We start from the raw sequence: 26,221 nt of genomic DNA, 5'->3' as shown, positions 1-26,221 counted from the left end.
GTCAATATAGTTTGGTTTATGGAAATTGGTGAGACTAGACTGGACACACGGATGAGCTGCACTGTTTCAGCTGTTTAAGGTTATAGTAACAAATCTGTTGAAGGTCTGGAAAGAATTTTCTGCATGGATAAAACAGCTTCAATTAAGACATCAGACTTCTATAGTTTTGTGGTTGAAAGCTTTTTTTACAGCTTAAACTAGATTTATATTCCATGGCATCATGACTATTAGCATTACTTGAAAAATCACTAGTTACAATACATTCTTGGAACCAGAATAAAGACACAAATTTAAGTTCAAGGCTTGTTCTCTCATTGGGAAAGTGCACAGCAAATGTCATAAATTCTGGGTTATCAAAACACTGATTATCTTTTGAATTTTTACAGCAAACACACAGAAATCATAGCTCAAACACAGAGTTAACCAGTAACATCTTATGATGATTTTTATAAGTGTGTGTACAAGGGCTTACTATTTTATTTTGAGATATGTAGTGACGTGCTTCTTATCAAATAATTCATCTTTCCCTAGTGCTAAATGCATAGAAATACAGAATGAGATACACATATCAAATAGGTCATTATAGCTATCAACTATCTTTGCATTTTATGTGTTGATATTGGACCTGAAGTTGAGTTAATACTGAGAATTTGCCAAAGAATACAGTTGGGCATATTTTCTTGCTTAAAACCATTGGGTATTTCTTCAAAATTGTGTATTTGATCTCCCAAATACAAAGCCTATTACTAATAGTTTGTTCTGGAACTTACAGTTTCACCTGGCACCAGTGACATTTCAACCTATAAGAACAGTTCAACTTACTCCTTTACAGGACAATAAAGTCAACACAAACACCGATAGCAACAATATTTTGAGTATTACAAATTCTGTACCTATACCTATAAAACCATATATCAAACTTTACCAGCCTCAATCAGCCAACCCGTAGCAAAGGCAGGCTAAAAAGTGACCAGAACAGGCTCCTACTAGTGTTTCTGATAGCTCCACTTCAACAGGAAACCTGGACTCATTCAGAATGGATAACTATTACAAATGCTCCAGAGACTTGAAAGAACAAGCAAGTGAAGTAAAATTAAAATGCAGTGAAGCTGATGTAAGTATTAAAACTGAGCAGGCTGACTTTGAAAAATATCAGCTTTCAATAACCTATGAAAATTCAGATATTGTGAACACAGCCAGTGTTTTTGATGACAGTCATGCTTACTGCAACTCAAGTGAAGTGACAAACATCAAAGAGAACTGTGAAATATTTGCAGGTCAGTGTCCTGCATCAAGCAATGCAGACAGTGTAAGAGCTGGAAACTGCGAGAGAGATTTAGCACCAAGGAGTGCCATTAGAACTTATCTAGAGGAAGTAGATGTTTCAGGGGTGATCCCCGCTCATAGCTGGTGTGCGGATGTAGACACTGTGAATGCTGTGCTTGAAAATCATGGTTTAGACTCAAGCTGCAAAAATGAAGTAGTAGAATCATATCATATGCTAGAAGATAAATCTGTAACTAAAATCATTCCGCACTTTTCTGCTGGGAAAACAGAAAACAGTGTTTCTCCAGTAGTCTTTGGAACAACTGAAAAAATAGCAATTTCAGAAGCAACGGAAACAAAAATCAATAAACTGGTACCTCTTGTCCATATTACACTATCTGAACATGAGCCACCTAGGACACCACAGGTTGCCAAATGTCCCACCAGAAAAAAGGATGTCATCCGTAGCATGCCTCCTAACATGAGTTACAGCTTCAACATACTTGCTTACAAAGAAAATGACAATAAAATAAAAACTAATAGAAATAAATCTGCTTCAAAGACTATCATGAGTAGCAAAGTACCTCAAGATTTCTCTGTTTCTGATGAGAGTTCCACAAAATGTAACACACACAATACCAACCTCAAGAACCAGATTTTCCCTTCTGTAGGACTGTCTCATGTGGAATCTGAGGCTTCCTCAAAGCTTCATAAAAAAAGACCTCAGATGAAGAACTACCATGTTCTTCAGAGTGCTCAGAAATCTAAAAAGCAAATATTTCCTTATATCTGCAAAAGTTCAAGCAGCTTAAAGAAACATGTTACTCCACTTTCTGTTCCACGAACACAGCCTGCCTCAGATTTCTTGAATCTGAAATATAGTGACATGTTCAAGGAAATAAATTCAAATGACAAAGGCCCAGGGATTTATGAAATGTTTGGGACTCCCATATATTCCCAAGTGCGTGGACTTGGTCAACATGAAAGCAGATTTTACAGGGAAGTTTGTTTTGCTCCACCTGGGAGATACACTGCTAATAAACGTAAATCTAACTGCACTAATGAGAGAGACAGCAGCAGAATAAGAAGCACCCAGAAAAGAACACATTCTAAACCCAAGAACACAATTGCCATTAAACAAAAGCACAAAGACTTAACACCAAAAGACAGAAGTTCTGAGTTAAGAGATAGCAACGCGGAGCTGGATGATGTTGTAATAATTTCTGGTCCAGATTGGCAAATAAAGACTTCAAGAAGCATGCCATTGTTTGATGAAGATGAAGGTCAGCAGTTTCTGTTTTTGGAGGAGTTTTCACAAGTCACTAAACAAAATGAAATAATTCTAAATTCAAACTTGTCAACTATTAAAGAAGTCCCTTTGGAGCAGTCTTCAGATAATAAAGATGTGGCTAACAATCAGATACTTGCAACCAATGTCCACAATTTTTGGCAGGTTGATGATAAACATCATTCAGAATGTGTTGCTTTAGTGAGCAGTTTACTAACGACAGATCACAATAACAAGTGTGTAGTCCAAGGAAGAGTGGATATGGATGACTCCATGAATCTGGAAGCAAACCAGAACTTCTGCAAATCTATAGATAAATATGAAGCACTGTTTGCATTGTCTTTTCCAGACAGAGCAGACTGTGCATCTTCTCAACGAAAACTAGATCAGAGTTGGACACACATGTCTGAAAATAGTAATTCAGAAAATGCATCAACTCAGCAGCCAACAAACCAGACTTTAAATGCTGTAAGCCCAGTTTTCCAGACTTATCAAAACATTCTGGACTGTGCAGATAATGAAGAACTGACTGATGAGTTGCTTTGTTGCCTGGCGGTAGAGCTGCTAGCACTTGATGAAAAAGATACTGCCTCTTCCAGAATACCTACAAAGAATACAGGTTCTCAAACACAAAATGTATTTGCTAACGAAGAAAGAGGCAGTGTGAATGAAGATGACAAAGTAGTAGCAATTGCAGAGGAACAGGTAAAAACAAATTTCCCATATCTTGCTAATTGTTTTCCCATGCTGTAGCAACACCACCAGCATGGAAAAACCGATGAGCCCTCATATTAGTCAAGCAGATCGTAGCCTGTCCACATCCAGAATTTTTGTGCCCAGTTCATCCTCATCCTGGTGTGCAGACAGACTTGCCCTTAGAGATTTTCCAAAACTAGAAAACTGTATGGTTAGCCTACACTCCTTTGACTACCTAGTCACTTTCTCAGAATCTCAGTAAGCAATTAGGATCAGCAGAGTATCCATCTTGAAGACCAACAGAAGTGACAAATAAGTCTGACCAACAGTGACAATATTCCAGGATGAAAGGAGTAATTATGGAGAAACTAAGATGAGCAAGGCTAAAATAATGAGCAGTGATAAACTAGGGAAATGGGGTCAAGAAAAGGGACAAGAGATATTTCTGCCACAGGAACAAACCCATAGATTTCTTTGGGCCAAGGCAAAAGCACTGGCTCTCTAACCGTAAGTACTACAAGTGGTGCCTGCCTTCCACAGAGGGCCACCTCCTCCTTTTAGATCTATGTTAGCCATCAGATAGCTGCCCTAGAAATGGCCATAAGTGTTGGCTTACCATAGAAGATTGAAATGAGTTTAAATTGGGAAAAATAAAATAAAAGTAAGAGAGCTCTATTAGGGAGGGAGTAGAGCATATTTGCTAGGACACTGAACTAGGCCTCAAGAGACCTGGGTTCTCTTCTGAGCTTAGCCACTAACCTGCTGTGTGACCTTGTGCAAGTCATTTCACCTCTCTACTGCTTCCCCCCTGCCCCATCCCCTTTGTAACTTCAGGGCAGTAATTATTTTTCACTGTGTGTGGGTGCACTGCTTAGCACAATAGGGCACTGATACGTAGGCGCTACTGTGACAAAAAATAGTAAATACCCCCCCACCTGACAGATTTCACTTTCCCGTCTCATAAGAACCATGGGTAGATAGGGAAACTATTTCCCTTCATTCTGAAATGCCCCTTCCAAATTAGCTCCATCTTGTTTTAGAGCAATTGTTCTGGAGGAAGCCATGTCTAGGGCAGGGATATATTTAAATGTATTATCTAGTCCAAGGCTAGTGTCAGGTTGATTCTTCGTATTAGTTAAATGTAGGTCCTTGAGAACTAGGGTGACAGACAAGGGGATACCCTTTTATCACTCTTTCTTCCCAGATGGATTTCCTAGCATGCTTTCTCACTGGCATTCAATAGTGCCTAGGTATCATACTTACACATTACTTAAAAGTACTTCTTACATAGTATTGTCGTTGTGCCTATGGGGTGACCATGAGCCTTGTAATTTGACTTCTCTAAAGAAATATTATAAAGAAGAAGAATTTCAGATTATCATTTTTTAAAACATGTGAATAACATTAAAATGAAGGCTTTATCTTCCTTTCTCCTCTGACCCACCCTCACCGTGACTTCCACCTCTCTAGCAGAGTTACAGTAAAGCTTTCCTGGCACCAAAGAGGGAAAGTGACTTGTTGAACTTCAACGAATCTACTGCATTTCCAGAAAGCAGTCTAGGTCATAAGGATCCTATCACATGGACTAGAGGTGAAATCCTTGGAAAGGGAGCCTATGGCACTGTAAGTTAAAGTCTGAATATTTTTAAAAATATGCATTTGCCTCAAACGACATAATTTCTTTATAACTATTTCCCCCATTATCCCATTTATTGTATGTGTCAAAATATTTTGGATTATATAGATGAGTTCTAGATCAACTTCCATAATACATTTATTTTTTAAAAAGCCTGTCTTTAATTCATATTTAATTTTTTTCAAATACTGGTTTGATTGCAGGTGTACTGTGGTCTGACAAGCCAAGGACAATTAATAGCAGTGAAACAAGTTGCTTTGGATACCTCAGATAAAGTCACGACAGAAAAGGAGTATCAGAAGTTGCAAGAAGAAGTTGACCTGTTGAAAACACTAAAGCATATCAACATTGTAACCTATTTAGGAACATGTTTAAAAGATAACATTGTAAGCATTTTCATGGAGTTTGTTCCTGGTGGCTCAATTTCTAGTATTATTAATCGTTTTGGGCCATTGCCAGAAATTGTCTTCTGTAAATATACAAAACAAATTCTACAAGGGATTGCATATTTACATAAAAACTGTGTGGTACACAGAGATATCAAAGGCAATAATGTTATGCTTATGCCAAATGGTGTAATAAAGCTGATTGACTTTGGATGTGCAAAGCGTTTAGCATGGGTAAGCCTGAGTGGCACACACAGTGAAATGCTCAAGTCTGTGCATGGGACTCCATATTGGATGGCACCAGAAGTAATAAATGAATCTGGATATGGAAGAAAATCAGACATCTGGAGTATTGGATGCACTGTATTTGAGATGGCAACGGGTAAACCACCTCTGGCTTCCATGGATAGGCTAGCAGCTATGTTTTACATTGGAGCCTATAGAGGCCTGATGCCTTCTTTACCTGACCATTTCTCAGGAAAAGCAGCAGACTTTGTCTATGTATGCTTAACCAGGTAAGTAGTTTTTTTAGTTTATATATATTAGTTTGAAATAACCACTTCTGATCTTTGATGCAGTTTCTCAAAGTGTTTGACTGTTACTGATCATCAGTGGAAGCTTGGGTTATCTCCTATAAGTTAAAATGCCTATTTAAGGTTTCATTTACTTAGCATTCCAAGAAGGCTTGAAGTAATACTAAATATGAAGGTTTCAAACTCCATAGTGCCATTTATCAAAAGTTATGAACTTCTTGTTTTTTTGGGTCTTGTTCCCCATCAAATCCTGGCCTCACTATTTATATGGAGCTATAGCATGCCATGTTTCTTTAGGCAAATCTCCTGAGTTCAGTGGAGACACCTTAAAAATGCCCTCAGTGCCAGGATCTGACTTAGGGCTAGCAAAGGGAAACAACTTACAAGACTGGGTCATAAATGAGGGAGCCCTCACATAACTATTTACTTTTCTATTAGAAAATTTTTTAGCCACTACCACTCTAGAAAATATGTTCTCTTTCTGAAACAGAGAGCACATTCCATATAAGTCATTCAGCAGCCCTGGGTGTTGTTTTGCAATGTTTACTTTAAAAAAAGTTTAAATTATTTTGAGATTTTTAAACAGTTTACTCCCAACACAAACAGAAAAGTTACATTTGAAAGGGTAGGAATAGCACAACAGACAGTTTCCTGCTGTCTGCAGACATTCCAGTGAAATTAATGGGAGACTTTTATGGGCAGCTGAGGAAAGAATTTGAGCACCAGAGAGAGGCAAATGATTTAGTGATAAGGCAGTGGCTGGAGAGTCAGAAGATCTGGGTTCTACTCCCATTTTGTTACTGACCTACTATGTGACCTAGGGTGAGTCACTGCCTCTTTGTGCCTGCTTCCCCTCCCACAATACTGTCTTGCTCACCTAGGTCCCAAGGGAAGAAAATCCTGTAAAACAGCTATTGATAGACTGTAAACGAAAATGTGAGTATTCATCAGACTGGGTGATTTTGCATTTACTAAGACGCTTCCATCCAAGACTTTTAAAGCACTTTACATTAATTTAGCACCAATGCCCCTAGGATGCAGGTATTGTTTCAGTTTTACAAAAATGAAGGAAGGAGCACACAGATTAATTTACTTGTCCATCGTCATAGAATCATAGAATCATAGAATATCAGGGTTGGAAGGGACCCCAGAAGGTCATCTAGTCCAACCCCCTGCTCAAAGCAGGACCAATTCCCAGTTAAATCATCCCAGCCAGGGCTTTGTCAAGCCTGACCTTAAAAACCTCTAAGGAAGGAGATTCTACCACCTCCCTAGGTAACGCATTCCAGTGTTTCACCACCCTCTTAGTGAAAAAGTTTTTCCTAATATCCAATCTAAACCTCCCCCACTGCAACTTGAGACCATTACTCCTCGTTCTGTCATCTGCTGCCATTGAGAACAGTCTAGAGCCATCCTCTTTGGAACCCCCTTTCAGGTAGTTGAAAGCAGCTATCAAATCCCCCCTCATTCTTCTCTTCTGCAGGCTAAACAATCCCAGCTCCCTCAGCCTCTCCTCATAACTCATGTGTTCCAGTCCCCTAATCATTTTTGTTGCCCTTCGCTGGACTCTCTCCAATTTATCCACATCCTTCTTGAAGTGTGGGGCCCAAAACTGGACACAGTACTCCAGATGAGGCCTCACCAATGTCGAATAGAGGGGAACGATCACATCCCTCGATCTGCTCGCTATGCCCCTACTTATACATCCCAAAATGCCATTGGCCTTCTTGGCAACAAGGGCACACTGCTGACTCATATCCAGCTTCTCATCCACTGTCACCCCTAGGTCCTTTTCCGCAGAACTGCTGCCTAGCCATTCGGTCCCTAGTCTGTAGCTGTGCATTGGGTTCTTCCGTCCTAAGTGCAGGACCCTGCACTTATCCTTATTGAACCTCATCAGATTTCTTTTGGCCCAATCCTCCAATTTGTCTAGGTCCTTCTGTATCCTATCCCTCCCCTCCAGCGTATCTACCACTCCTCCCAGTTTAGTATCATCCGCAAATTTGCTGAGAGTGCAATCCACACCATCCTCCAGATCATTTATGAAGATATTGAACAAAACCGGCCCCAGGACCGACCCTTGGGGTACTCCACTTGATACCAACTGCCAACTAGACATGGAGCCATTGATCACTACCCGTTGAGCCCGACAATCTAGCCAGCTTTCTACCCACCTTGTAGTGCATTCATCCAGCCCATACTTCCTTAACTTGCTGACAAGAATACTGTGGGAGACCGTGTCAAAAGCTTTGCTAAAGTCAAGAAACAATACATCCACTGCTTTCCCTTCATCCACAGAACCAGAAAGGTTCGTCAAAAAGAAAGGCTGTGAAGAGGAAACCAAATCCAAGTCTTATGGCACTCTGTCCCATTCCTCAACCTCAAGGCCTTTTCCCCTTGATATACATCCAATGACCATTGAGAATTAGCCCAACACCCTCCCCGCCTCAAAAGTGCCTTATTGTACAACTCTCTTTGAAAAATCATGATGGGAAATTTGGTACCACGTGGGTTTTGATATTACATCTGGGTTTACTTACAGTCTTCATTAATGGGAAAGAGGAATTAACTAGAATGTTAAAATCTGCATAAAATACTAAATTAGGAGCAGCTTCAAACAAAATACAAATGATCTAGAAAAATTAAATACATGGGCAGAAAACAATATTAGATTCAGTTTGAAAAAATGCAAAATTAAAACATGCATACGGAAGCCCAAACAGAGGAAGGAAACCTAGAAAGAGGTCTTTCCAGTGTTCCCAATTCTTGTGACTTAATCATGATTCTTGCCATTTGGGATGTTCTTTTTAAAGTCTTAGCTCCTGGAGTCAAGTGATTCCACAAAAATCTCAGCTTTCATATAATAATAAAAAAGAAAAAGTTTCTAGCCCACATGGTTGTGGAGATAAGCCTGAAAATATGACTATAGTCTATCCCAAAGGCTCAAAAACAGGGAGGGAACTAAAAGTAGCCGACATATGCAGATTTGGTCACTGCATACAGGTAGAGTCAGCAAGCAGAGAAATAAATCATTCTTTAAATAGCTTTGATGCAACTGCCCCTGGAATAGCCAGATTACAAGAAAGCTATTGACTAATTGGAAGGAATTCAGAGAGAGTGACAATGAGTTCAGAGGGCTAGAGGAAATTATTTATGAGTTAAGAATACTATCAAATTAATGTCAACCTGCACTTTTCACCAAGCCCTTCCCCCCGAAGAAAGTCCAAAAAAAAGGAATGACTGGAGAAGTGATGAGTTAAGATTGTATTTAGATTTTATAATTTAACAGTTAAGCAACATGCATGTTTTGTAACAACCGTTTATTTTATGTATTAATTTCCCTCACCCTATTATGCAGAAATCAACATGAGCGTCCATCTGCTCTACAACTGCTGCAGCATCCCTTCATGAAGGGAAGACAATGAACTTTTCAAAACTTCAGCCAGACTAATGTACATTTTCCACTCATATCTATTTCTACCACTACAAAAGGTTAATTTGCATTTGATTTGAAAATGGGAGTGTAGTAACTTACTAGAACTCAACAATCAGCCAAACATTGGAAAGCACCTATGAGACTGCAGTATAATTACCCTAGTTTGATTTGTGATGTGAAATGCTTATCAGGGTAGGGGAATGTAGTTGCCATTTATCCAGTAAAGAAAGTAATTTTTTTTCATGAAAAGATGAAGTTTTAAGAGTTTGCATTTTGAAGAAAAGCAAAAGCCATGCAGTTTTGTTTTCAAATTGAAAAGGCTTTAAAAGAAGCTATTTTATAGTACTTGAAAAAAAGTTGATGAACTTGGGAATCCCATTTTTTCTGTACATACATAAGTGGTAAAATATCTAATATTACCAGAAAGCATCCAAGATAGTCCTGAGAATGCTATTCAGGTGCTCTGGAGCTGTACTTCCCAAACATAATTTGCCAGTTGATTAATTAAATATGGTTGTGGAAATCACTTGGAGAATCAGAATTTACTTTATATACAGGTCAGCACAGAATATGGTTACAAGTACAAAATAAGTTTTCAGAAGAGGGATCCCTTTAATTTCACTTGGATAAAGAACAGCAAGTTCCAGCACACAGACATCATCTCGTAGTCTTATCTCTTGCTGCTTGTGGTTTATCAAAAGTTAATTAGCAGGAGATATCTGCTCTATATATATACTCATCTGTAAAACTTTTGTAATTAACATTTCCTGTTTTCTCTGGAATATGAGTGCTATGTTAATTTGAGAAGTTTCTTTCTCCTGGTATTAAATTCACTTTGCCATAGTTGTCACTTGTCTATATTGCCACTGAATCAGTGCATTTGATGGGTACAAGGCAAAAAAGTAAAGCAGGAACCAAATATACACAGGAACAAATAACTGCTTAGCGGTGATGCTTGAGTCATCAAGCTACTCTGAAATGAGAGAGGTAAAATTTCTGCTTTTGTACAAATTGAAGTAGAAACCCAACCAATGCAATTCTCTCACTTCTCTAATACTGGTATATTTTATTCTTTGGTGAGTGTATTTCTAAACATAACATTGAAAATTTAAAAAAACAAAGAGTACTTGTGGCACTTTAGAGACTAAAATTTATTTGGGCATAAGCTTTTGCAGCCCATGAAAGCTTATGCCCAAATAAATTTGTTAGTCTCTAGGTGCCACAAGTCCTCCTCATTCTTTTTGCTGATACAGACTAACACGGCTACCACTCTGAAACCTGAAAATTTAAAGTCACTTAAGCACTCTTGAAAATTTTAACTTAAGTGACTTAGGAGCCAAAGTCTCAGTTTCAAAAGGGACTTAAACACATACGAGCCAAAATCCCATTGACTTTCAATAAGTCCTAGGAGAGTTTTAGGCTCCTAAATGCACAAGTCCCTTTTGAAAATAGGATTTAGGAGGATGTCATTTAAGCAACTTTGAAAATTTTACCTTTAGTAAACTAGGTGTCTGTTGTCACTACCTCTAGGAGCAGTGTGCACTATTGCCAATCACCAACATTTAAAAGTCATGAGCTAGGCCCCCAACAACCATGAGAGTCACTTAATGATTAAGTTAATAAATTTTGCCTCTGGTTTCTAAGCCTTTATAATTCATTCTGCTCATAGTGTCAGAGTTTTCTTTGCTTTAAGTGGAAGCTGAGATTCTCATGTAATCACTTGACTCCTAGAACTGAGGCACTAAACACCAAGTATCTCAAAAGCTGACAAAGTTGACAGTGCATGACAATTCAGAAGTAACTGACTACAGATTAGTTCCACCATTCAAGAGAAGTAAAATGCAAACTATAAATGAATGGGTAGTGATCAATGGCTCCATGTCTAGTTGGCAGCCGGTATCAAGCGGAGTGCCCCAAAGGTCAGTCCTGGGGCCAGTTTTGTTAAGGATCTGGAGGATGGTGTGGATTGCACCCTCAGCAAGTTTGCAGATGACACTAAACTGGGAGGAGTGGTAGATATGCTGGGATAGGGATAGGATACAGGGGGACCTAAACGAATTAGAGGATTGGGCCAAAAGAAATCTGATGAGGTATAACAAGGACAAGTGCAGAGGCCTGCACTTAGAATGGAAGCATCCCATGCACCGCTACAGACTAAGGACCGAGCAGCTAGGCAGCAGTTCTGCAGAAAATGCCCTAGGGGTTACAATGGATGAGAAGCTGGATATGAGTCAATAGTGTGCCCTTGTTGCCAAGAAGGCTCACGGCATTTTAGGCTGTATAAGTAGGGGCACTGCCAGCAGATTGAAGGACGTGATCATTCCGCTCTATTCGGCATTGGTGAGGCCTCATCTGGAGCACTGTGTCCATTTTTCGGGCCCCCCCACTACAAGAAGGATGTGGAAAAATTGTAAACACTCCAGCGGAGAGCAATAAAAATTATTAGAGAGCTGGAGCACATGACTTATGAGGAGAGGCTGAGGGAACAGGGATTGTTTAGTCTGCAGAAGAGAAGAATGAGGGGGGATTTGATAGCTGCTTTCAACTACCTGAAAGGGGGTTCCAAAGAGGATGGATCTAGACTGTTCTCAGTGGTACCAGATGACAGAACAAGGAGTAATGGTCTCAAGTTGCAGTGGGAGAGGTTTAGGTTGGATATTAGGAAAAACTTTTTCACTAGGAGGGTGGTGAAGCACTGGAATGCGTTACCTAGGGAGCTGGTGGAATCTCCTTCCTTATAAGTTTTTAAGGTCAGGCTTGATGAAGCCCTGGCTGGGATGATTTAGTTGGGGATTGGTCCTGCTTTGAGCAGGGGATTGGACTAGATGACATCCTGAGGTCCCTTCCAACCCTGATATTCTATGATTCTATCAAAAGGAAGAGTAATTTAGATTTAGAAAGCAGACTTGCAACTTTTTACTCTAGGAGCGGGAGCATGCTTCACAACATGGCAGAGAAGTCAGAAAGCAAAACAGGATTTAGAAGCCTATGGCAAAACTTTGCAGGATCAAGACATTGTTACTTAATCAATCCAGCAGTTTCCTGTTAGTGTTCCATAGTTTTAGAAATTATACAAGTTTTCAGTTTTAATAATCTGAAGTATTGAAAATGTAAAGATTTTTTTCTCCCTTTAAAGTGTCACATAACTACTGCCAATAAAATGAAAGTTGCATCCTCTCACACTAAGGTTACCTCTCCGGGTGAGGGAACTCCAGTCATTGGAAAAGGCAGGTGTTAATAATGGGAGATTCGATCATTAGGGTTTGTGATGACCAGGAGAACCGTATGGTGACTTGCCTGCCTGGTGCGAAGGTTGCAGATCTCTCGAGGCATCTAGATAGACTTATGTGTAGTGCTGGGGAGGAGCTGGTGGTCGTGGTACGTGTAGGTACCAGTGATGTAGGGAAGGGTAGGAGAGACGTCCTGGAGGCCTGTCATAAATATAAAGGGAAGGGTAAACACCTTTAAAATCCCTCCTGGCCAGAGGAAAACCCTTTCACTGGTAAAGGGTTAAGAAGCTAGGATAACCTCGCTGGCACCTGACCAAAATGACCAATGAGGAGATACTTTCAAAAGCTGGGGGGAGGGAAAAACAAAGCCTCTCTGTCTGTGTGATGCTTTTGCTGGGGACGGAACAGGAATGGAGTCTTAGAACTTAGTAAATAATCTAGCTAGATATGCGTTAGATTCTGATTTCTTTAAATGGGTGAGAAAAATAAGCTGTGCTGAATGGAATGGATATTCCTGTTTTTGTGTCTTTTTGTAACTTAAGGTTTTGCCTAGAGGAATTCTCTATGTTTTGAATCTAATTACCCTGTTAGGTATTTACCATCCTGATTTTACAGAGGTGATTCTTTTTACTTTTTCTTCTATTAAAATTCTTCTTTTAAGAAACTGAATGCTTTTTCATTGTTCTTAAGATCCAAGGGTTTGGGTCTGTGGTTACCTATGCAAATTGGTGAGGATTTTTATCAAACCTTCCCCAGGAAAGGGGGGGTAACGTTTAGGAGGATTTGGGGGGAGGGGGGAAGACATTTCCAAATGGACTCTTTCCTAATAATATAATACCGGTTAGATGTTTGGTGGTGGCAGCGAAAGTCCAAGGACAAAAGGTAAAATAGTTTGTTCCTTGGGGAAGTTTTAACCTAAGCTGGTAAAAGTAAGCTTAGGAGGTTTTCATGCAGGTCCCCACATCTGTACCCTAGAGTTCAGAGTGGGGAAGGAACCTTGACAAGGCAAAATTTAGGAAAGAGACTGAAATCTAGGACCTCTGTGGTGGCATTCTCAGAAATGCTACCAGTTCCATGCGCAGGGCCAGGTAGGCAAGCAAGCAAAACTTCAGAGTCTCAATGCATGGATGAGATGATGGTGTAGAGAGGAGGGGTTTACATTTATTAGGAACTGGGGAAACTTTTGGGATGGGGGAGCCTACACAGGAAGCATGGGCTCCACCTAAGCCAAAGTGGATCTAGACTGCTGGCACTTAACATTAAAAAGGTTGCAGAGCAGTTTTTAAACTGAGAGATGCGGGAAAGCCAGTTGCTGCAGAGACGCACGTGGATCAGACAGAGACTTCTCTTAGAGGAGAGTCTATTGAAGAGATTCTCTAGGTTTTAGTCAGGAGGAGGGATGAAAGAGGATAAAGTATGGGCCAGATCAAATGAGAAATGTTCACATAAAGAAAAGGGCAGACAAATAAACAGTGACAAGTTTTTAAAGTGCTTGTACACAAATGCTAGAAGTCTAAATAATAAGATGGGTCAACTAGAAAGGCTTGTGTTAAAGGAGGCTATTGATATAATAGGCATCACAGAAACCTGGTGGAGCGAGGACAATCAATGGGACACAATCATTCTGGGGTACAAAATATATCAGAAGGACAGAACAGGTCATGCAGGGGGAGTGGCACTATATGTGAAAGAAAATGTAGAATCAAATGAAATAAAAATCTTAAATGAATCCACATGTTCCATAGAATCTCTATGGTTAGTAATTCCATGCTCAATAAGAATATAATAGTAGGGATCTATTATTGACCACATGACCAGGACAGTGATAGTGACGATGAAATGCTAAGGGAGATTAGAGAGGCTATCAAAATAAAAAACTCAATAATAGTAGGGGATTTCAATTATCCCCATATTGACTGGGTACATGTTACCTCAGGATGAAATGCAGACACAAAATTTCTCGATACTTTAAATGACTGCTTCTTGGAGCAGCTGGTACAGGAACCCACAAGGGGAAAGGCAACTCTCGATCTAGTCCTGAGTGGAGCGCAGGATCGGGTCCAAGAGGTAACTATAACGGGACTGCTTGGAAATAGTGATCATAATATAACAACTTTTAACATTCCTGTGGTGGGCAGAACACCTCAACAGCCCAACACTGTGGTATTTAATTTCAGAAAGGGGAACTCTGCAAAAATGAGGAGGTTAGTTAAACAGAAATTAAAAGGTACAGTGACAAGAGTGAAACCCCTGCAAGCTGCATGGACACTGTTCAAAGACACCATAATAGAGGCTCAACTTAAATGTATACGCCAAATTAAAAAAAGTAAAGAACTAAAAAAGAGCCACCGTGGCTTAACAACCATGTAAAAGAAGCAGAGAGAGATAAAAAGGTATCTTTTAAAAAGTGGAAGTCAAATCCTAGTGAGGTAAATAGAAAGGAGCATAAACACTGCCAAATTAAATGTAAAAATTTAATAAGAAAAGCCAAAAAGGTGTTTGAAGAACAGCTAGCCAAAATCTCAAAAGGTAATAACAAAATGTTTTTTAAGTACATCAGAAGCAGGAAGCCTGCTAAACAACCAGTGGGGCCCCTGGACGACTGAGATACAAAAGGAGCAATTAAAGATGGTAAAGTCATCGTGGAGAAACTAAATGAATTCTTTGCTTGTCTTCACGGCTGAGGATGGTAGGGAGACTCCCAAACCTGAGCCGTCTTTTGTAGGTGACAAATCTGAGGAATTGTCACAGATTGAAGTGATACTAGAGGTGGTTTTGGAATTAATTGAGAAACTTAACAGTAACAAGTCACCGGGACCAGATGGCATTCACCCAAGAGTTCTGAAAGAACTCAAATGTGAAATTGCGGAACTAATAACTATGGTTTGTAACCTATCCTTTAAATCAGCTACTGTACCCAATGACTGGAAGATCGCTAATGTAATGCCAATATTTAGAAGAGCTCTAGAGGTGATCCTAGCAATTACAAACCGTTAAGTCTAACATCAGTACCAGGCAAATTAGTTGAGACAATAGTAAAGAATAAAATTGTCAGACACATAGAACAACATAAATTTTTGCGCAAAAGTCAACATGGTTTCTGTAAAGGGAGATCATGTCTTACTAATCTATTAGAGTTCTTTGAGGGGTCAAACATGTGGAGAAGGGGGATCCAGCGGACGTAATGTACTTAGATTTCCAGAAAGCCTTTGACAAGATCCCTCATCAAAGGCTCTTATGTAAATTACGTTATCATGGGATAAGAGGCAAGATCCTTTCATGGATTGAGAATAGGTTAAAAGACAGGGAATAAAGGGTAGGAATAAATGGTAAATTTTCAGAATGGAGAGGGGTAACTAGTAGTGTTACCTAGGACCAATCCTATTCAACTTATTCATAAATGATCTGAAGAAAGGGGTAAATAGTGAGGTGGCAAAGTTTGCAGATAATACTAAACTGCTCAAGATAGTTAAGACCAAAGCGGACTGTGAAGAACTTCAAAAAGATCTCACAAAACTAAGTGATTGGGCAACAAAATGGCAAATGAAATTTAATGTGGATAAATGTAAAGTAATGCACATTGGAAAAAATAATCCCAACTATACATACAATACGATGGAGGCTAATTTACCTACACCTAATCAGGAGAAAGATCTTGGAGTCTTTGTGGATAGTCTGAAGACGTCCATGCAGTGTGTAGCAGCAGTCAAAAAAGCAAATGGGATGTTAGGAATCATTAAAAAAGGGATAGAGAATAAGACGGAGAATATCTTATTGTCCTTATATAAATCATGGTACGCCCCCATCTTGAATACTGCATACAGATGTGGTCCCTTCATCTCAAAAAAGATATACTGGCATAAGAAAAGGTTGGGAAAAGGGCAACTAAAATGATTAGGGGTTTGGAACGGGTCCCATATGCAGAGAGATTAAAAAGGCTAGGATTTTTCATCTTGGAAAAGAGGGTATGGATATGATAGAGGTATATAAAATCATGAGTGGTGTGGAGAAAGTGAATAAGGAAAAGTTATTTACTTGTTCCCATAAGAAGGAGGGGCCACCAAATGAAATTAATGGGTAACAGGTTCAAAATAAATAAAAGGAAGTTCTTCACTCAGCGCAGTGTCAACCTGTGGAACTCCTTGCCTGAGGAGGTTGTGAAGGCTAGGACTATAACAGGGTTTAAAACAGAACTGGATAAATTCATGGCGGTTATGTCCATTAATGGCTATTAGCCAGGACGGGTAAGCAATGGTGTCCCGAGCTTCTATTTGTCAGAGGGTGGAGATGGATGGCAGGAGAGAGATCACTAGTTACCTGTTAGGTTCACTGCCTCTGGGGCACCTGGCATTGGCCACTGTCAGTAGACAGGATACTGGGCTGGATGGACCTTTGGTCTGACCCAGTATGGCCGTTCTTATGTTTTTGGTGACATACATTAGGTACAATATTGCTAGCATACATAAACTGAAAGTTCTCACATGGACCAATATGTGGGGGAAGGTCTTGCAGGATCCTATACACAGCTCTGTAGGAATTCCATATAAATAAAATCTGGTGGAAGGCAGAAATTAGATGTCATAGTAACTAACTGGCTTCCTGTCTCCTTCCTCCTCCTCCCAGCCCAGGCACTTACTTTATGACAGATTCCCAGTTGTGTAAGCACAGAAAATGCTAGAACCATTCTGCTGCTCAGTGAGAAACCTGTGATAACCGCTGCATTGTATTTAAACATATAAAGTGCATGCAGAATCAACAGCTATCCACACCAGTTCTTTTCTAATTGTAACACAGGCTAGACCCATCTAATAGTTCAATTACCACAAATTGCACCATAATCACCCTTGCTTTTTGAATTTATTGCAGAATTGTTCCATAACGTACATTAATTTTTTAAACATCTTTAGGGTCCTCATTATGTGATGAAAACTCAAAATGTTAACTAGATGGAGTTTGCCAGTTTGTAGAAAACTTAGTGAACTGCCCTTATTTATCTAGCTCAGTGAGGTGTTACCACTGACGTGATGGTGCTTTTGATATCAGCACTGTAAGTTATTTCACTGTGGGTTGCTTAAGCAGTAACATTTATTTACATTGTTGATGGTATAGAGCAGTGATTTTTAACCATCAGCACACTGCTCAGGTCCATATGTTATCCTCGGGGACAGACAGATGGTATGTATATTGTGTGGATACAGCCCATACAACCCAGATTGTTTCATATGCAGCCTACAATGGTAAGTAGATTGAGAATCACTGGTAGAGTGGATAGTGGGTTATGCAACAGAACAACTAGCTGCTAGCAAAATTTGATAGGGAAATATATTGGGGAAGGGATGCATTTAATAAAGCAGAACTGCTTCCTGGTGATAAGAATCCTAAATGCCTTGGTTAATATAAGGTTTCAGAGGAACAGCCGTGTTAGTCTGTATTCGCAAAAAGAAAAGGAGTACTTGTGGCACCTTAGAGACTAACCAATTTATTTGAGCATGAGCTTTCGTGAGCTACAGCTCACTTCATCAGATGTTTACCGTGGAAACTGCAGCAGACTTTATATACACACAGAAATCATGAAACAATACCTCCTCCCACCCCACTGTCCTGCTGGTAATAGCTTATCTAAAGTGATCAACAGGTGGGACATTTCCAGCACAAATCCAGGTTTTCTCACCCTCCACCCCCCCACACAAATTCACTCTCCTGCTGGTGCTAGCCCATCCAAAGTGACAACTCTTTACATAATCAAGTCGGGCTATTTCCTGCAGTCTGCAACATAATGAAAATTTAGGGGCAGTATAAAAAACTGAATTCAGCAGCAAAAAGCCAACAAGATATAGTGGAGATAGTGAGCTGGAGAGTTTAGAGGAGCAGAGCCACCACATGATTCTAGGTTTATAAACATAATTCAGACTTAAACTGTTGTATAGAACACTGGGAATTGAGCAGAGTAGCTCAGAATAGATGAAACTATTAGACTGAGGTGGAAGCTATATTTTAGCTTAGAACAAAAATCTTTAGCCCACATTAGGAAACCAAAGTTTCAGATATGTTATTGGCCACAACGGTGAGTATAATACAAAATTTATAGAACATTTAATACTGAATTTTTCCTTGAAAAGGGAATTAAAGTGATTTATGTCAACAATTTTACCTACTGAAAAAATTACATATCTAGTAAAAAGAAAAGGAGGACTTGTGGCACCTTAGAGACTAACAAATTTGTTAGTCTCTAAAGTGCCACAAGTCCTCCTTTTCTTTTTGCGGATACAGACTAACATGGCTGCTACTCTGAAACCTATCATTATATCTAGTGATGCTTGTTCTCAGGGTTTTTATATACTTAAAATTCCACAGAATTGAGCCAAATTATATACACCATCTGTCAAAAGAAAGAAATTTAGCAGATTCTCTCTCACATTACTGGGCCCTCTCAGAGGACAAAGTAATGAACATTTCTCCCCTACAACTGTGCTGATTATTTCAGTGCTATCAGTAATCTGAAAGGGATATTCTGCAAAATGGAAGTAGCTGGCAGGATTGAAGTTTGTTCAAGCTTCTAACAGGTTATAAAAATTCAAAAAAAAAATTTTCTTTAGAACTATATTTTAAAATGTTTGATTTAACTGAATTTACCCAATTTTTCTCACTTTAAAGTCTTCCAGTAAAATAATTTCAGATACTTGTTTAGCAGATTTTGTGAAAACAAATTGTTCCTTCTACCACTTCTATTAATATTTTCCATTATGTATCACATAAGAGTGGGAGAACATTATGCCAGAGTAATAATCCTAACTTCACACTCATTTCCAAAAGTCCAAATAATTCAGTCCCATTTTACAGAATATAGATTGATCCTTATGGAAAGTCCTTTGAAACTAGAGCATCTTCTTGTTACATTATCTTGCAGAATAACTGTAGGAACCCAGTCCTATGACCTACAGTGAGTTGTACATAGTTCTGATATATAATAAATTGCCTCTTTGCATTAGGGCATCTTCAAAAAGCCTGCAAAGTAAATATGAGCTTTAATTTAGCATGAAATAATAGCTACATATAACTTATACTAAATAATAACAGATAGCAGTGCTCTAGAGCAAGCAGTATGTATTAGAGTAGAAATTTTATGTTTTTCAACAAAACCCTCACATTCCCCCTGGAAGGTCTTGCAATAAAAGCTACCACACTGAGTACCTTATTAAAAATAAGTGGATTAGAATATTCTAGTAACCCCTAGATATTTTAATGTTTATAAAAACTAAGCATTGTAAGCATAGCCTCAAAACAGGGAGAGCATTAAACATGCTGATATGAACCTGTTAAAATCCCTGATGCTTTGGTGACATCTGAAATTGTTTAGCATCTGTTTAAGCCTTCTGTTATTCAAAGAAAATTTCAAAGCTTTAGAATCTTTGTTGCTTAAATGTTAGTTTGTTGCTATTTCCTAGTTAGTATATAAGATTTTAAAGTCAAATTTCACCCACTGGGTTAGATACTACAGCACACTGTCTGACAAAGGAAACAACTGGAAATTCAAAGGCCTTGTCTACACACAGACATTGTAGAGATTTAACTAAACCTATAGCTTATGGGAAAGGAAAGAAGATATGCTAGTATAAGGCAACTTTACACCAATATAACTGCAGCCATATTAGGGGTTGTACCAGTATAATTATACAGCTGAAAAAAAAAAATCTACTCGTAACTGGCAGTTATACTGGTACAAAAGCTGTGTATATACCAAGCCAAAGCGTCAGGGGAGAAGTGGAAGTAGTAAGCCCAAAATAAAGCATACAAGTTATCCAACAACACCTGGATATGATGCAGCATACATTCTTAAAGTGGTTGTAGTATAGCTATGAGTCACTAAAAAAATCAAAACTTTTAAATCAAGTTTCTTGGACTTAATTTTCATTCAAAACCCATCAGTCCCTCTGTTATGTCTCACTACAGAGATATTTTTTCATTTAGCTCAAAATCTAAAATGTTGTTATAGCCTATCTTGAGTAAAAGCAATATTATATATTGTCATTCTAATCTCATTAGAAACATTGACAGAGAATCAGTGTAGTTTAATCTATTTTACAAATATTCCATTGGAGCAACTGGAATGCCACATCCATACAAAGAGCAATTAAAATGACTCAGTGATCTGACAATTCTTTTAGAAGGTGAGGGAAAGTAATCCAGATGAAGATCAAAGGGAAATTGGAAACAAAATGATCAAATATAAACTGCCCCCAACAGGGAAGGCTTCTGAGCAGTCCTGAAGATGATCAAAGTGACTCAATAGGACATCTTCAGTAAGGGACTTTTACGAGCAAAGAGAACTGACCAGCTGCAATTGTAGGGATATGGGAAAGGTAAGTAGTCCAGGGCCATCTTGTATTTATAACATTCAGTGTCTAGGAACCAGTTTAGTCAGCTTCAGTACTCATTGAAGACTTGAGAGGAGCAAGGGAGTAACAGCTTTCTCCCTGTAGAACTGCTTGGAATGCCGGCATACTTGTAATTCTGCTTTGCTGGAGGAAGTATAGTTTTAAAACCATGAATTAGTACATTTCAAATTATGGATAAAATAGCTATAATGCTCCTACGACAGTTCCACATTCTGATATGGAAAAAAAAATCAAAGTTCCCACTTGGTTCATATCAAATGAAAAGTACGTACCTCATTTTTTTTTTCCCTCTAAATGTATCTAAGTTATATAACTTGCTTTTCTGAAAGTTCTCTGACTACGTATTTTTGCTGAGTTAGAAATTACTGTGAAAAAAGTTAGGGAAGGTAAATTATGTTATTTTTTCAAAATTCAAAAGTGCTTTCTGTTTACATTTGAAAAAACCATGGATGTTTTGTCATCAAATCCAAGGGGATTTTTCATAATTAATATATACAAGCAAAATTGGCAAGATAAGTACAGGAAATGGGACTGTATTTCTGCCCAATAGTGAGAGTGGCGAGGTAAGGAACTTTATTAATAAATAGCTTTTACACAAGTTGTCCTTAAAAAAGATAAGTGAAGTTTTAATTTCATAAAAGGGCTGTTTTAAAATTGTAACTGGCTATTTTAACATGAAACATTTATCTACAATGAGCAGAAAGGGTATACAGCACTTCAATTTTAACCAAATATCAAAAGTACTAGACCACAGCAAGATACAGTACATTGTCTAGAGTACTTTAATGCAGTACTTCCACCTTTAGCAAGGACACTAAAGATTCAACGTACAGTAGAATCTCTATAATCCACACACTTAACATATCACAAAAATGATGAGATTTAATAGCTGAGCACTGTAGTGAGGTTTCAGAATTAAGACTTCATTTTTACAAAATACATAGTGTATTTTCTATTAAATTCACTCAAGACAGTAACAAAACTATAACCAAAGTGAACAAAGTACATTGTGGCGTATTAGCTTTTTTATTGCATTTATTCATTCACTTATGGGACCAATGCTGACCCCATAAACAGTTGGAACATGCTGTAAATCAAAGTTCAGTCATTTGCAATGGGTTTCAGTCAGTGTGAATTAGTGATATTTTGTTGTTCCCCACCCCCCATATCCACCATGTCAACTCTAATCTCAGAGAGCAAGACTTCAGTACAGAGATATACATATTTACACAATTATAATGCAAACTAAAAATAATCTTATTTGTGGATATTCTCTACAAAGAAATTGAAATCACGGTTTCTCATTAACTTAGAATAGCAACCCTTTGTCAATGTAATTTCAGAGCTGCCTGGAATCAGCGTGAACGACCTGTGTAAGTCATCAACTCAAGTGAAAATCTCTGGCGTTTTTCATTTGTTTTTGACCATCACCAGTTACCTGCCTGGCATTTCATCTCTAAGTTATAACATTAGATGCTATATTTCTAGTACAATATATTGCTGTATCCACATTGGATGCATAAGAGGCATTTCATTGTACAGCTATTTAATAGGCTTACAAGCAAATATTGTGATACTTTGTAAAGAGTATTTTAAACACAATTTACTATTTTATCTTCTATCTCTGCATATTAGTTTAGAACAGTTTACATTGCTTACATTTGTCAACAATTCTTCAGACTTAGTGCTGAGGTGGAGAGGAGAGACTATTAAAAGGGTTAGAACATATCCAACAATGTGAAACAAGTGTAATAATGTTGAAGTATATTTTTCTGAATGTAGAGAAATTCAAAGCAGTTAAGGGTAAAGTTTTGTATCCTGTATATCCATGGGAAAAGGCTAAATGTGGACCTAGATACATTATTCTGTTTTCAATTTAAAATGTTTAGATGTAAAAAGTAGTGTCCATTGTTCAAATAAAACTTAGTGATAAGCTTTTGCATTACTGGAAACCGAGTATTACATAGTAATTGATATACCTGTAGTTACATAATATAGCAACTACAAACGGGTAAGTACTGAACAATTTTGTGGTTTAAAGCACTTCATTTAATAATGGAACTAAAGGGCTAAGCTTCAGATTAAAATTCTGAAGTGTTTACAACCAGTTACACCAAGTACTAACTGCATATGCAGGTGATTTAGCAAAACTTCACTTCTTGTATATTTTAAAAAAATCAAAACAGTCACTAGGAACCAGCGTTCGCTATCTTATACTGAATACATGTTGAATTAATTCATAGCTTATTAATGATTTTAAGCGCAACCATAAAATTAGTTAATTGTCAGCTGGTAAAACGGAACTGTAGTATTGGCTTTCAACAAAAATGATGTATAAATGTTCAAGTCTCTTATTTCTTCTAAAAAGGCAGAAGACTGTGCGAACAGTACACAAGCCATATTATGACACTTGCAGACAGACAAAGTGTATACTAGTGGTTTAATTGAAGAGTGATTTTTCACAGAGCTAAAAACAAAACAAGTAACTTCCAATTTTGTAACTAATCACAAGTACAATGCACAGAGAATCAGTGGTAACTATTTTATTGTTGGAATATAAAGGAAAGTTGGGATATCATAGTTTTACTCTTATTTATTGTGAAGACTGCATTCTCACCTGTAAAAGAAATATGGCATCACACACAAATACACTTCTTGGACTTCAGAACATGGCTGTTATTCTGAAAAGGTAATGGAAACAGTGATCCCTGTTTACTATTAAAATAACTTATGGTATTAAAGTTTAAAAAACAACTTACTAATTTTTCACTATAAGTTTTTATGAATTTCAGTTCTTAACTCACATTAATCTACGTAATCATTAAGTAACAGCTCTGCCTATATTACTGCATCAAGCCAATAAACATTTAAATGCACTTCACATCAAAAGATTATGTAAACTTTATTCTCTTTTCCTTCAGAAAGCTTGGGGTGCATTTCAGCAGTCAATCTGGTCACAATCAGCAAACTGAGGCCCAGACTCCTTTATTGCCTCATTGGTGATGCTCTCCTGTGGACGACCACACATGGTACTAAATTACCCATTCTAGTGAAGTGCCCTTTTAAGCAGCTTCCAATAAGGCCTACAGTTCAAGATAAACATGACAAAGCGTCACCTTTGTTTAGATTACTGATGGACTCTGACACAAGATAAAATAAAGTTATGTATATTTTGTTATACTTACAAGCAGCTCCAATCCTGAGTATTTATGGTATATCTAAACATACAAAAATGTATGTACATTTTTCTCCACTTTCTTGTAAACAGTTGTCAGTATACTGTTTTTAATCCCTTTATCTTTGAAACATGCAAATCATACATACAGTATAAATACACAAGGAAACAATTACACTCATTCAAAAGCTAAGCAACAAAAATGGTGGCTGCAGTATTCAAAATTTTAAATAATCAATGCTTGAGGCATCCTAGACACCTAAAAGCAGATGATCATTCTACTGTTCTTAGCTGCAGTTGTAGAAATACTGAGATTTTTGCACCTTCCATGCTATTACAGTATTTATAACACTATTGTATGTGGAGATAAAGACTTGTTTACTATACCTCTTCTTTTCAGTGAAGGATAAAGCAGCACTTACATATACTGAAACCATGGCAACAACAGCTGGTGTTGCTACTGCTAGATTAGGAATTTTTCCATTCTAACAATTCTTAAATTAAAAAAGTAAAGAAAAAGTGACCTAAACAATTGATTACATGTTCATTCCTTGGGCACTTAACAGCGAATCCAGCATGTCGAATGTATCTTTGTAGTCCATATGCTGGCTGTTTGTACTGTACTCGTGATTGGCATCAGGACCGTTCTCCACTGGCTTCTTGTCCAGTTTCACGAGGGTGCTGAGATGTCCGTAGCCCACCTGGTATGTGACAGGGGGAGGAGGGGGTAAGGGAAGGTTAAAAACAGAGTTGTGAGAGGATACATACTGCTTAACAGAGGAGGAAGAACTAGATGAACTACCTGAACTTTTGGAACTTTTGCTCAATTTGGAGTGGTGGTTGTGAGAAGCATCATTGCTGTGCAACTTCTTTCTTGAAGAGCCGGAACTAGAGGAATTACCATCACTACTCAGGCCAACAGGACTCCTCAAAGCAGTTGGTGTTATTCCATCAGTGCTATGTTTACTGCCGCCGCTACTACTGCCACCACTATGTGAATGCTTGTGACTGCTACTGTGATGGCGATTTGAAGAATGTTCTTTGTGCTTTTCTTTATGGTCTTTGCTAACATGTGGACTTGAGTGTTTGCTTTTTCCACTGCCCTCATCAGATGAGCTGTGTCTTTCTGAAGAAACTTTAATTTTCATTTTCAAATCTTCTTTACTGGAACTCTTTTCTGTAGGTGGGATTGGTATTCGCAGTTTGAGTGATCCACCCTTTTCTTTTTTATCAGACACATGTTTTTCTGGTTTCTCTGCATTTGCAACAGGAATTTTCATTTTAATAGGGGACGTAACAGAACTGCTACTGGCTGCTTGTGGTTGGATGTGCTTTTTATGTTGCTGTTCTACTTGGGTAGCTACATAATGTTCCCTCACATCCAGTTCAAGGGTTTCTAGTTTGCGTTTCTCTCTGTATTTATCCAAGGACATTTTCTGAGGAATTACAGGAGCAGCAACCTGTCCATGGTGTTTGTTTCCTGACTTGTGAGCATAGTCTTGTTTACCAGTGGAATGCTCAGTAAGTTTGTCAGATCTGTGATGTAACCCAGAATGCAATTGTACAGAAGTTCCTGGCTGGAAGTTCAGATTGTACTGACTACCAGGTAATGTAGTTTCCTGTTTCTGAGAATATATTTGTTCGGTCCTTGTTTGTTCTTGATGTTGAGGCCATTCTTGGTGCGATGCCAAACTATATGAGGTACTTGGCATTCCTGTAGCTAATATTGCCAAGTTTTCAGGTGCATGACTGTGTTGAACAGACATACTTCCTGAGTTCAGAGGTACTGGTGCAGGAAAGGTTGACGTTGATGATTTTTGGAAGCTTGTATTGGCAGATACACCAGTAACGGTATCCACCAAAATGGAATTCTGGACCAAAGATGAACCAAGAAGAGAATTCTCAGATACCTGTCCATCCCCTTTCGGTTTCTTAGCAGCCTGATTAGCCTATATGAAAAGGAAAGGAGTAAGGACAAACTTAGAAAGTACCTACAAATAAACAGCTAGCTAACATATCTCAAAACTGGATAAAATAAGGTGGATTTCATTGTTTCAATTTTAAATTTTACTTTAATTTAATTTTATTTATTTTAAATGTAAGCTACCATAATAGGGAACTACAGAGGGACATACAATTATGAACATATTGCTAAGGAAAAGTTCAGGAAGTTTACAAT

At 38.2% G+C, this 26,221-nt stretch overlaps 2 protein-coding genes across 17 annotated transcripts in view; one reads left to right on the top strand and one right to left on the bottom strand.

Annotated features, from left to right (window-relative positions):
• The window catches only part of MAP3K19 (mitogen-activated protein kinase kinase kinase 19), a 29,656-nt gene extending 19,598 nt beyond the window's left edge, over positions 1-10,058 (top strand). For 5 of the 7 annotated variants that reach the window (XM_073305319.1, XM_073305321.1, XM_073305322.1 and 2 more), the window contains 4 exons: positions 773-3,259; positions 4,721-4,873; positions 5,090-5,787; positions 9,164-10,058. In XM_073305319.1, the coding sequence (XP_073161420.1) occupies positions 1,037-3,259; positions 4,721-4,873; positions 5,090-5,787; positions 9,164-9,230 (3,141 nt within the window). In that variant the 5' untranslated portion in view covers positions 773-1,036 and the 3' untranslated portion in view covers positions 9,231-10,058. Of the gene's footprint in view, positions 1-772; positions 3,260-4,720; positions 4,874-5,089; positions 5,788-6,686; positions 6,742-9,163 lie in introns of all 7 variants that reach the window. The other 2 variants (XM_073305325.1, XM_073305323.1) reach the window with 2 other exon arrangements.
• Positions 10,059-18,736: 8,678 nt separating this feature from the next.
• Positions 18,737-26,221, bottom strand: part of CCNT2 (cyclin T2) — a 46,078-nt gene continuing 38,593 nt past the window's right edge. For 6 of the 10 annotated variants that reach the window (XM_073305307.1, XM_073305309.1, XM_073305313.1 and 3 more), the window contains 2 exons: positions 24,583-25,991; positions 18,737-23,548 (listed from right to left, as the gene is read on the bottom strand). In XM_073305307.1, the coding sequence (XP_073161408.1) occupies positions 23,530-23,548; positions 24,583-25,991 (1,428 nt within the window). In that variant the 3' untranslated portion in view covers positions 18,737-23,529. Of the gene's footprint in view, positions 25,992-26,221 lie in introns of all 10 variants that reach the window. The other 4 variants (XM_073305311.1, XM_073305315.1, XM_073305308.1 and 1 more) reach the window with 2 other exon arrangements.

The sequence above is a fragment of the Lepidochelys kempii genome, chromosome 11 (assembly GCF_965140265.1).
Source record: "Lepidochelys kempii isolate rLepKem1 chromosome 11, rLepKem1.hap2, whole genome shotgun sequence".
Classification (NCBI taxonomy): domain Eukaryota; kingdom Metazoa; phylum Chordata; order Testudines; family Cheloniidae; genus Lepidochelys; species Lepidochelys kempii.
This window is presented reverse-complemented; position numbering and strand designations above follow the sequence as displayed.